The sequence below is a fragment of the Pagrus major genome, chromosome 11, assembly GCF_040436345.1.
Source record: "Pagrus major chromosome 11, Pma_NU_1.0".
NCBI lineage: Eukaryota > Metazoa > Chordata > Actinopteri > Spariformes > Sparidae > Pagrus > Pagrus major.
Genome location: NC_133225.1, coordinates 5,170,765 through 5,183,076, shown reverse-complemented (window position 1 = coordinate 5,183,076; position 12,312 = coordinate 5,170,765). Strand labels below are relative to the sequence as shown.

At 42.6% G+C, this 12,312-nt stretch overlaps 1 protein-coding gene across 1 annotated transcript; it reads left to right on the top strand.

The window, feature by feature from the left end:
* Positions 1–1,051: 1,051 nt before the first annotated feature.
* Positions 1,052–11,764, top strand: ephx4 (epoxide hydrolase 4). The gene is made up of 7 exons (XM_073477005.1): positions 1,052–1,294; positions 2,984–3,069; positions 4,911–5,068; positions 7,300–7,428; positions 7,792–7,895; positions 9,178–9,326; positions 10,862–11,764. The coding sequence occupies exons 1-7, from the start codon at positions 1,052–1,054 to the stop codon at positions 11,100–11,102; spliced, it is 1,110 nt and encodes a 369-aa protein (XP_073333106.1). The 3' UTR covers positions 11,103–11,764.
* Positions 11,765–12,312: the final 548 nt, after the last annotated feature.

The following is a 12,312-nucleotide window of genomic DNA, read 5'->3' as shown; positions in this document are numbered from 1 at the left end:
CTACCATCAACATTTTGAAGACTACGGTATAAATCTGTGCACTTCTCTGCATTTTGACAGGACCGGTAATCGTTTAGGAAATAATATCAGTGCCAGCAAACAGATGAAAACTGGACTCAAATTCTGACAGAAGAAGATAAGTAACAACATGGCCAATTAATTAATGGAAAATGTACAGTCAAGTAGATTTAGTTCAACAATCTCACTGTTGAGAAACAATGAAATGGTTCCTAAAACATTTATTGAGCAATTATAAAGGTTAAAAACATCATCCAAACAATGTTTATAGATGAACTACACAGTATTTATTAACCATTTACAGTGTTATGAACATCAACTGCAACTTTCCAATAAATAATTAGTAATAAATAGTTTATAACGCATTTCACTGCTTGTTATGAGTGAAATAACTATGAAATTACCATTTTAATCGTTAATTAAATGATATGATAGATACTATACAGTGTTACTAAATACATACATATAATATGTTTTATATGTATGTATAGAGATATCAACAGACCCGAGGACATGACCTCAGTGTTGTCAGTGGTAGCCACCTCCCCAGTTAATATCGATCCATAATATTTGAATCATTCCGAGCACGTGCACGCTTGTCTTTCAGATACAGTGCTGTTGCCATGGCTGCGTGAAGCCTCGCTGCTCTGCAGTGATTTTCTGGCTCTCCTCTCTGTGTCACTCCGCCTCTCAGCTGTGCAGAAATCCGTGTGAAAGCTCTGCATCCAGCGGCGTATTGCTCGATTTCGGACTTGCCATGTATAGTCAACAGCACCGTCTCCTGCTGGAAACAACTCGCCGCCGCTGTCACACGCAAGCGTGAATATCTGACGTGATGCTCTTGCCACCGTCCCATTCAGCCGCGCGTCGGGATCCTCCCTTCAGACAGTCGTGCGTATGCGCTGGGTAGCGAAACAACGGCATTGTCGGAGCCGTATTTAAAAAACGGGAGCGAGCCGATTAACACAGAGAAATCTATAGGTACAAACTTGATCTGGATTTTGATTTTTTTTTTTAATGCGGCAATGTAAAGATGGCGAGAGTGCTCCACAACTTGCTGTTATTTCTCATCAGACTTGCGCTGAAAATCAGAGTTTTGGGGTATTGGTCGCTGATATACGGTTATTGTGCTCTTTGCACCATCGTAGCCCTCCTGAAACTTTGGTGGAACATCATCTTGAGGCCGACAGCAACCTTCCAATGGGTCATTCGTGAAACTCCCCCGGCTTGTCTGAATGACACGTCCTTGGGAACCCACTGTTATGTTAGGATCAAGGTAAGACGCACACACACACACACACACATGCGCTTGGACATGAAAGGTGTCTGCTCCCTGCGAAAAAGGGAAATGCCCATTGTGTGTGTGTGAGTGTGTGTGTGTGAGTGTGTGTGTGTGGGATGTTGAGGTGCTTGTGTCGCGTCGTGAAAAAGACACACAGGCCTGATAATGTGTGCAGATCATGAGGCGTCTGTTTATTTGATATTTCTGTGTCGAGGTTTTGTTGGCGCTGCGCTCAGGTGGTGCTGAAAGAACAGCTCCTCCACCTCACGTCTCAACACGCACAGGCTGCCTAACCTCCGACTAACATCCTCTGTGTTCAACATGATGTAATTAAATACCAGAGCATGTCCCTCACTGAAACCTGAACCTCGACCAGTCATCAGAAGGATTCATGTGTGCAAAATCTGAAGTAAAAGTACAGGAGTAATGTCAGGAAAATACTTTATTCTCAGTTCAGCCTATACTGCAACAGTGCATCATATTCAATCAGCTGTAGTGAAGTAAAAAGCACAATATTTCCTTTTAAAATGATGTGAAGTAGAAGAAAATGGAAATAGTCAAATACAAGTACCTCAAGACTGTACAGTACTCGAGTAAATATACTTAGTTACATTCCACCACTGAGTAGTGTTATTTTAATGAACCACCCCTCTGATTTTCATGCAGGATCGTTCAGCAGTCTCGTCTTTGGGATGCTCTTTAGTCCTTTTTACGAGCCAGTGTTTGATTTTATGTTCATTCGTGATGCAGATGAAACTGAGTCAGAGACGAGACTCGGGTTTGTTTGAAGATTTTTGAAGTGCAGGTGGAGTAAAAATAAGAATAAGCACAGTCAGATGGAGAAAAGACAAGAACAAAAAGGTCGGTTCCATGTCAAGATATTCTGTATCTGCAGTGTCAATAGCTGCCTCATGAAAATGACCATGCAGGCTGGGGGTTGTGCAATAAGTATGTTTTATAAAAGGTGTCTTAGGCAGTTGAAATAAACAGACATCGTCAGTGCATGAGCTCATAAATAAACAAATTATGATGGAGTCTGTCTGCTTTTATCATATTATCAGCACAGGGACCCCAGATCTTAACAGATTTACAGTGTGAGTCGGATGATTAATCACTTCTGAGAACAAGGAGGGGAGGCTGAGAAAAAGGAAATCTTCAGTTTGACGTGATCTGTTTATCCATCTACGAAACAGCAATCCAAAGAATTACATGTCAAAGTGAGGAGAAGATGTTAAAAACAGGACTTCATCAGTGCAAACTCATCCCAAAAAATAAAAATTACCATCAATGCACCTAAATGTATCAAAAACAGATATTAATAATTGATTAATAACCTGCTAGAGGCCGAACATTACATGGGTTGACTGATGTTATCGTCCAATATCGGCCTATCACAGATATATCAATATCTGTGTTTATGCACTCACAGGTATTTTATGCCTGCAAACACTTCTGGAAGGCATACCTAAGTTTACAAGGACTCTTTGCATCTTAAAAGAGTTAATGATACATAAAAAAAGAAAAATAAATTAGCATTCCTGTGTTGGATACATTATTTTCCACTTATTTCGCTGTGGCTTCGTTCAGTAAAAGTCATTTTAAAATGCTGACTTGATCCATTGTGTCCACTCAGATCTGTGGATAAGACTGTCATCTTGATCTGTGTCTCTTCTTTCCACCCAGGAGTCTGGCCTCAGGTTTCACTATGTTGCAGCTGGAGAGCGAGGGAAGCCGCTCATGCTGTTTTTACACGGCTTCCCTGAGTTCTGGTAGGTCAAAGGGGACATTTTAAGGTGTGGGGGGGCAGCTGCAGTAAGACAATCAGCTCCACTGCACTCAGCAGCAGCAGCAGCAAGACAACTTGATTTAAGATTATGCTCCTTCAGTTGCTTGGTGTTTGTTACATCGGTCACCTCCCGACAAATTTCCCCCTGACAATGAGAAATCTTCGGCTGTAATGTATCAGCTCTCCCTGTTAAATCTCTGCCGTCTGGCTTCCGGGCTGCAAAAATAAATCCACGCCAGCGAGGGAGTCCTCATTCACAGACATGATTTGCCATCGGCGGAAAAAGGGTCCAAAGCATTCAAGATCTCCTCCTCCTGATATGAAATGAAAAAATGGTGTCGAGCGTTGTTCCTGGATCGGGGCCAAAGAGGTTGTCAAGAGCTGTAAGCCCGTCCATATCTCTAACATACTATCTAAGCTGCTGACAGGACAGGGATTAATTAAGGGTGGAGGGGAGCTCTTTCTGCTTCACTTGAGGTATTCTTTACATAGATGATGAACTGTGCTGAGAGTGACACGGTTGGAAAAAACTCTTAACACTTCTTTTTTTTTTAAATGTGCTAATTCCCTCTTAGAAATGAGAAAAAAGAGGCGTGTCAGAAGGAGGGTGGAGGGGGTCCGAGAGGCTTACTTTGCTTTAAACCTCATCTATATTCTAAGATCTGAGGGGTTGAGTGCCGGGATCTTATACTGACTCATCAGAATCACAGTCAGGGCTCTGCATCTTGCTTCCCCTCGCTCGCAGGAGGAGGAGGAGGAGGAAGGGGAGGAAGAGGAGGGGGGATTTCAGTCCTGGTGAGGAGCTCCTACTGCAGACAAGATCTTCAATTAGGAAGTCATCCCAGTCCAGATGATCAGTGGGCGGATTAGAATCTAAAACAGCTTCTATTACACTGAGGTGACCTTCACTCGGCTGGAAAGAAAGCTGAGTCCTGGCTTTAAAGAAAAAGTTGGTGATGTTAGTTTTGCAAGTATCTCAAATTTGGGCCGAATGCAGAATTTTTAAAGGGGCACTCCCATCGTTCAGTTTAATCGTCATGGGAGTACTTCCTGTGAAAACAGTTGTTTAATGTGTCGTTTGGCTCTGAAAGGGGACTTCTACAGTCTGAAAAATACCCCGAATGATGTCCTCAGATCTATTTAGGTTTGCAGATGGGGACTCTGAATGTTTAAAGGTGCAATATGTAAGAATTGGCCACCTGTCAAGCCAAGCATATCACCAGAGTAACTGCTGATTGCCTCTAACTGTATCTGCCATTAGTTAGTTAGCTTTCATAGCTGTGCATCTAGCTGTCTGGAGTGGGAACTGGGAGTGTTTACACCACTAGCTCAGGAGCTTTGGACTAGGACAAGCTGGTGCTAGCTGATTAGCACGCTAACCTTAGTAGATATCTCAGCAACTCAACACATCAACTCAAAACTGTTATTTCCTCACATTCTGTTGAGAATTAAAGTTAGTTTTTCAATGTTTTCAATTAAAATGTCTACATATTGCACCTTTTAACTGAAAGCCTGTGTTAGAAACTGGGGTTTGGAGTTGAAAAGACATGCAGATTCACCCTACAGGGAGGAACAAATGAAAGACACTAGTGAACTGCATTATGGGAAATGTAGGAGCCAGTGTTTTTGCGGCTTGACCCCACACCAGGGTCTAAACGTCAGGATACCTCGAAAGTCGTTTTCTCTTGCAAGCAGCCAAACTTTATTTACTTAATTGCTGGAGTACACTTTTAAAAACAAAGCAATGCCGCTGTAAAAGAAACAAATGAAGGATATGTCTCTATGTAAAAAAAAGTAATCTTTGCATCTGTTTGTGTGCCTCAGGTTCTCCTGGCGCTACCAGCTGCGCGAGTTCAAGAGTGAATTCCGCGTGGTGGCCATCGACATGCGGGGCTACGGGGAGTCCGACCTGCCGCTCTCCCCTGAAAGTTATCGCTTCGAATACCTGGTTACCGACGTCAAGGACATTGTGGAGTACTTAGGTGAGGGGGACACAGGAGCACTGTGCGTTGGACATTTTAAATAACTCCTGAGAGTGGAGACAGTGTTGTGACAGTGTCTTGAGTCAAAAATAAACTTGTTTATCAGTCTCAAACTGTGGACAGCCCTCAGGCCTGCAGCACAGCATGACAAACTCCCTGTGAGTCACTCTTACTGAACATGGGACATTGTGCGGATACAGAGCCCACAGCTTGCTGACTGCATGCTAACACTAGCAGGGAGCTAGCCTGAGGCTGTCTGCTCACACCAGTATCCACTAATGATTATCTGGCCTGAATGGCATTTTTTTTGCATTTTTACTGTCACAGTTTCTTCTGTTTTAGCTACATACTCCATATGATAACCTGTCTTAGAATTGAAATGTCAGTGTAGCTTCTGTAATGACTCAAAGTGTACAGTAGGTCTATATTTGTTTTCTCCTTCACACTTGTCAGCTCATATTCAAGCGTGTTACAGCCACTGATTCAGCACTAATTACAAGGAAACTGCGATAATTCAGTCGGCCATGTCTTGATTTTATACATAAACACACTGTCCTCACTTGTCCAGTCTTAGTCATTGAAAGTTAATTCAAGTTTATTAAAATTTGGGTCTGATTTTTATAGTTTGGCCGTCATTGTTGTGAATAATAGTAACATCAGACTGAAAAAGGTTAATTGGAGAGATCTGGGACTGCAGCCAATCATGAAAAAGAAGATTTAAACACCTGGGTTAGTGTCTGGCCAAACTACTGGCTCGTTACATTACTAAAGTGATTACAGCAGTAATAAATTATAAAGTTGCAAACATGCTAGCAAACAGACACGCAGCAACATTAGCATTCATTTGGAGTTGTGTTCATGTCACCCAGCAAATGTTAAGTCCAATGTTTACTCTCCCCACCAGCTCCAGATTAGCATCTACTGTACATGCTTCTCTATGTTCACTAGCTAGTCACTATCTTTGCCTGTCTGTTACGTGGTGCTAGACCAGATTTTTTACTAAAACCAGACTGCCTGCTGCATCTGGAAAAAAAGTTTTTATTGAGAGCAGTGAGACTGAAACAAAACAGTAAAGTTTTAATCAGTCTCTCGGCTCATTGTTCAGTTTTAAAACCAAAAGCAATGAGCTGAAAGATGCATAAAAAGTCTTTAGAGTCCAGGAGAAACTGCAGAGTCAGATGATAATTCTATGGGGCTTCAAAACGAGCGACACCTTTTACATTATGCATCATTTGCTCTATTGTTATTATAAAAATATTGAGTGGTGCAGCTTTAAATAATGCCACAAGAGTAACCCAGTGAGAATCCAGCCCAGAGACACCATACCCTGTAAATATTCTCAAGCAGCTTTTGAACACATTCCTTATTAAACATTTACATTCTCTTTAAAAATGCTTTTTAGAGACGTCTAGTTGATGTTACGTAGCTTCTTGCCACTGTTCTAGCTGTCATTGTTAATTTCTTAACAGGCTTTTTAGGGGGGCTGAGCGCTCAATAATGCATATTGCTGTGCAGAGGATTTGCTTAATGGTCATTTCAGTGGAAGTGGGAGGCTTGCATCGATCATACGATAACTACCGTACTGTGATCTGTGATTGGACTGCAGGGCCCTGTTAACACCAACTGTTCAACCCACATGTTCCACACTGCAGTCCACATTCACAGTCTGCTAATGGTGCTGCGCCAGTCAGAGGTTTGGCCTTAAAGCATCCACAGTTAAAGCGACGTTGCCCCTTTCTCATTTGGTAATGAGTATTAGCACTCACGGCAAGAAACAGCCACAGCCCTCTGTCATTTTTTTTCCAAATGTGGCTCCCAGACTTAGATATATGGCTTTAAAAAGCACATGTGATATGAATGTTGAGATGCGGCTTGCTTGTATGATTCATACCAGTGGGTGTAAATGGTGCTAGCATAGGTACAGGGATTATTTTGTAGGAGCTGGAGCAGCGATGTGATCAGAATCCCTTTTAGACGGATGCCCTGACCTTGATCTGCATTTGGCTGCATGTCATGGAATACATCCATTTGATGGGTGTAAAAATGTCCTCAGAGGGAGGAAGCCAGCAATAAAGAAGTGAGAACAGTATTGATTTTCTAGGCACTGGCATGCTTTAATAAACAGCAACAACATCAGCACGAGCATCCAGCTGCTGATAGAAGTGATGTGATGCTGTCTTCTCCTGCAATGACAAAGCACCGTCTAACGTCTGTTTGCTTTTTCTTTCAAGGATACAACAGATGTTGTCTTGTCGGCCACGATTGGGGCGGGACCATAGCATGGCTGTTTGCCATTCACTACCCTGAGATGGTGACGAAGCTCATCGTCCTCAACTGTCCTCATCCGTCTGTGTTTACAGGTGCGATTTCACCATGAATGGATCAGAAATTATCATTAAAACCAATTTTTTTTTCATACTAATTAGACAGACTCTGGTTTGGCTCTTGGATTATTACCGTAATTATTATCATTAATTAGGAAGTATTATTACTTCAATTTTCATGTTTGCATCCATCTGGCAAATCCTCTTCTGCCTTAAGGGGGAGATGATGAGGAGCTAATTACAGGAGGCTAATGTGAAGCTGGAACAGCTGGTTTCACTGGCGCAAACAGACACGCAAAGTCACCGAGAGTTATCACGTCCACGACCCGTACAAACTTGGCCTTTAATTACCATTGAACACAACTGATCTTCCCTCTCCTCTCCTCTCTTCTCCTCTAGATTACGCCCTGCGACATCCGAGCCAGCTGCTGAAATCCAGTCATTTCTTCTTCTTCCAGCTGCCCCGCTTCCCGGAGCTCATGCTCTCCATCAATGATTTCAAGGTGGTGTGTTATGTGTGGGCTTAAGCGGTTTCAAGGTCAAGGTCGTGTGTTGTTTGTGTCTCTGCGCGTGTGTGTGTGTGTGTTGTCTGCAGTGGTGTATATTGCATGTTAATAAAGTGTCAGGCTATTTACAGCGTTTGAATCATTGAGGCTAAAAAAAAATAAGCAGTGGAAGAGGTCAGATGGAATAAACAAAAGGATCAACTAATCCTGGAGGAAAATGTAAAATGATAGATTAATACCGGATCATGTGCTAAGCTGGATAAGAGCATTTTTTCAGCAATTAGGTGATAATGTTGAGTTTTTGATCTCAAGTTTATTACTTTGAATATTAAAATGTGCTATTCAAATTCAGTAACATCATTTATGACACTGAAACTTCATCATCAGTTTAATTAAATTGTAAAAGGTGCATAGCTCATGTTTACAAATGCACAGTTTAGGTTTTAGTGGTTAAAGTAATTTTTTTTAAAATAAAACATTTTTTTCTTTCAATTCAGTTGAAGGAATAATTTGACATGCTGTCCAAAATGCTTATTTACTTTCTTGCCGAGAGTTAGATGAGAAGATTTATACCACCATCTCATATCTGTCGTTAAATATAACGCTACAGCTGGGAGATGGTTAGCTTAGCTTAGCATAATAAGCATAATAATAATGATAATGCTCCCTCTCCTCACTCCTCTCCTGCTTTATGCCTCTCCTGTTCCTGTCTGCCTTCTCGTCTCAGAAGTCATAGTCCTGATCAGAGCTGCTGTAAATCACCTCCTTACTGTTCAGCCTGCAGGTAGACCTCAGTCAACTAATGGGGGGGCCACTTAGCTGCAAAGCTAACTGAGCTAACTTGCTAAAGGCATCTAGTCGCTACAGCAGAGAGTATGGTATGCAGCCGTTAGCGGTTATGTTGCCCCCTATATTTTGGGAGCTATATCTTACAAGTTAAACCTTTAAATCCTAGTGGCTTATTGTAATGAAGTTTTGCGAGGCATTTTTAAATTCAAACGTTGGAAGTGAAATATTTTGCAAGCTAGATGTACGATCGGATGATGTTCCTTTATGCCTGAGTTGGAGTTTTCAGAAGTAAAAGCGCAGCATGTAATGTTGTCGAACCAGCAGTAAAGTCAGGGTGCCGGAGCTGCGGCCGAAGGTCACGAGAGCTGATTTCACCACTTCTGACTCGTATTACACTGACACGGACGTCCCTCTGTAAATGTTTTCTGGATCAAATTGTACCAGACAGTCACATAAATTCACCCCAGTGTTTGTGCTCTCTCTGCTGCAGGCTCTGAAGGCCTTGTTCACCAGCCGCAGCACGGGGATCGGAAGGAAAGGCCGCTGGCTCACTGCGGAGGACCTGGAGGCCTATCTGTACGCACTCTCACAGCCGGGAGCTCTGACCGGAGCCCTCAACTATTACAGGAATGTCTTCAGGTGGGGAATCGTTCACCAGAAGATGGATTGTGCCTGAGATTTTCTTAGACATTTTTATACAGGGATTATAAATAGCCGTGGTGGAAGAAATATTCCAATCCTTTAGTGCATTGTGGGTAAAAATCCTGCATTAAATTTAAGTATGTAAATATTATTAGTAAAATGTACTGTAAATAGCATAGAGCTCATTTTAACTACAGTGCATCATATAAGAAGCATTATACAGTAGCTGCTGGAGCAGGCATGCTGTTGCCATAGGAGACCGTTTCACTGTTACTGCAGTACTTTGAGATGTTTTTAGTCAGTGTCAGTGTTTGGTTATTGAAAGGAAAATCACACAGTCACTTTATGTGTATGTTGGCTTGCAAATTTAGTATCGCAATCTACTGTCTGAGCTCTGAAGGGGCAGAACCCTACATGTGTCCCCCTGTCAAGGCCACAATACTGTCCAATATTTATATTTACATTTACCTCCAGTCTTTCATGTAAGACTGACTAGCTGGCTGAGAGTGATCGGCACATATCAGATCAAAGAAAGTATCAGTGCATGCTTTTTTTTGACATGTGAACCGCACATGCATGGCTGAGCGCGCCATCTGCTCCCTTTCTCAAGCAACGAGTCCTCTCAGAATAGCTTTTATTTGCTTACGTAAAAAAGAAATATCACTGACCCATGCCCAATTAGTCTCTCCGCATCCACGAGCGCATACTGTACCTAGGCACGAGGGACACAAACACATAAACACAGAGCAACATCCCTCCATCCATCCCTCCATTAGGCCAGTTTATATATATCCATTTATCCTGTTTAGAGTGGTTGGGGGCTGGAGCCGAGTCCAACATGAGAATCCTAATCTAAAATACACATTGAAGTGAGATTTCTCATGGTAGGACTCACACACTGTTATGTGTTTTCAGTGATAATGATGATACAGGTCTGTTTTTTAACATTAGAACCAGTTTTTAAATAAGCTGCGATGAGGTATGTTTCTATCTACCTGGTTTTATTCCTTTTATTTGACATGTCAAAATGTCTAATGTAGACTACAGGGACCAGGGATCGAAACAGTGACTTTCTGATTAGTGGAAGGACCCACTCTACCTCCTGAACCACAGCTGCCCATCGTCTTGTCAAGTTGTCATAACAAAGACATCTCAAACAAAGTCAGATTTGCATCAAAAAGCGACACAATATACTGAAGTTCACCCTAAAATGAAACTGACCCGAATGCTGATGGAAAGTCAGATGAAGTTTCATCGTCCACAAAACATTTCAGGAGCTTCACAGCAAAACAGCGTTGCAGCATTCTCCTAAACGACTGAAATAGATGGGGACTTGTTTAAAAATGTCCCCGGAAGCCCCAAGATCCCAAATTGATTTCCAAAGAGGCATTCGAGCTTCTGCAGCCACTACGAAGCTTCACCCAACTTTCCTCCCAAAGACTCTTTAAAGAATCTCTAATATTAACTGTATTGTCCATAATTACTGAAACATCAGTGTGGTTGCACTCAGGTTTTGTCCTCTCTCTCCGTAGCTCCCTCCCCCTGAGCCACAACCACGTCAGGTCCCCGGTGCTGCTGCTGTGGGGCGAGCGGGACGCCTTCCTGGAGCAGGAGATGGCCGAGGCGTGCCGCATCTACATCCGGAACCACTTCCGTCTCAACATCATCTCTGGGGCCAGCCACTGGCTGCAGCAGGACCAGCCCGACATTGTGAACACCCTCATATGGACCTTCCTCAAGGAGGGCGAGGGACGCAAAAGCTACAGGAACTAAAATCCACAGCGAGGCCTCCTCCCAGCACTCCCCCCTCCCTCCCCGTCTCACTTGCCACACCTGGAAGCCTGGAATATGCCTGTGATACCAAGCGACATAGTGATAATGCAATCATTCTTTAAATCTTTCACATTTCAGATATTTTTTAAAGAAACAGCAGTATAACGGAAAGAATCAAAGCACACTTCACTGGAAGAGGACACCGGGCAGTACGTGTGACACATACTCAAGATGTTTTTTGCACATGACATCCGCCTTAAAGTTTGTCAGTTACAGCATTACAAATGTGTGGCGAAAAAAATCTCCTCGTGACTTGTATTGTGTGGTGCCTTTTAACTTTTTTCGAGCCGTCGCAGTGTAAAGATGTCCCCGAGAGACTGAGGACGTGGCGTCGTCTGCTAAAAACTTGTATGTTTCACCGGGTCGCTCTGCTCTTCTTTAGGCACAGTCCTCTGGGAGCCGTAACTCTCCCATTCCCTTTATCAGGTAGTGTTGTCTAAAGGAGTTTTTTTTTTTCTTTTTTGTATTTCCTCCTCAGAGATACTCGCTCAGATGTAGAGAATGTTGTTATCTTGATCTTTATGTATAGAAACGTCAGTGATGGTTGACTATTGTACTATTTTGTATCTATTCCTACACACTGCATTTTGAAAACTCACTGAGCCAGGTCTACGCCATTTGATTTTATAAATAAACTAAGTGTCAATCTGTCGGACTACACTGGTTTTTGAAAAATGTCTGGCCTGTTTAGTAACAGTGGTGTGTTTGAAGCTGTGGCAGTGCGCCTCATGCCCCCCATCTGTTTGGCACTGTCTCTGAACCGTCACTCTTAAGCCTTTTACACAGGAGAGATGAAAAAACACCAGGAATAGTCATGGACATGCTTTTAAATATAGCACAGCTGACTGACACAGCAGTTGATGCCGGTCATGTTGGGTCTACAAACATGCCTGATGCTTTTTTAAAGCTTCATATTTATAGGCTACCTTCCCGGCATGGTTACACGCCAACAGAGATGCTGATGTGGAATTACAGTGAGGTGTGTGTGTTCATCAGTCTTACATAATAAACGGCACACAACCACACGCACATTCACTGCTGAGCTATTTAGAGAGGACAGCACTCAGTCAATGCACGATTACATCTGTTTAAAACGAGCATTTATACAAGCACTTTCTGTGATGTTTAACAAAGTGTCGCAGATTGGAAG

Coding starts and splice junctions, on each gene's coding strand:
- ephx4 (XM_073477005.1), top strand. CDS start 1,052: ATGGCGAGAGTGCTCCACAACTTGCTGTTATTTCTCATCAGACTTGCG. Junction 7,896..9,177: donor TCTCCATCAATGATTTCAAG/GTGGTGTGTTAT, acceptor TCTCTGCTGCAG/GCTCTGAAGGCCTTGTTCAC. Junction 9,327..10,861: donor TATTACAGGAATGTCTTCAG/GTGGGGAATCGT, acceptor CTCTCTCCGTAG/CTCCCTCCCCCTGAGCCACA.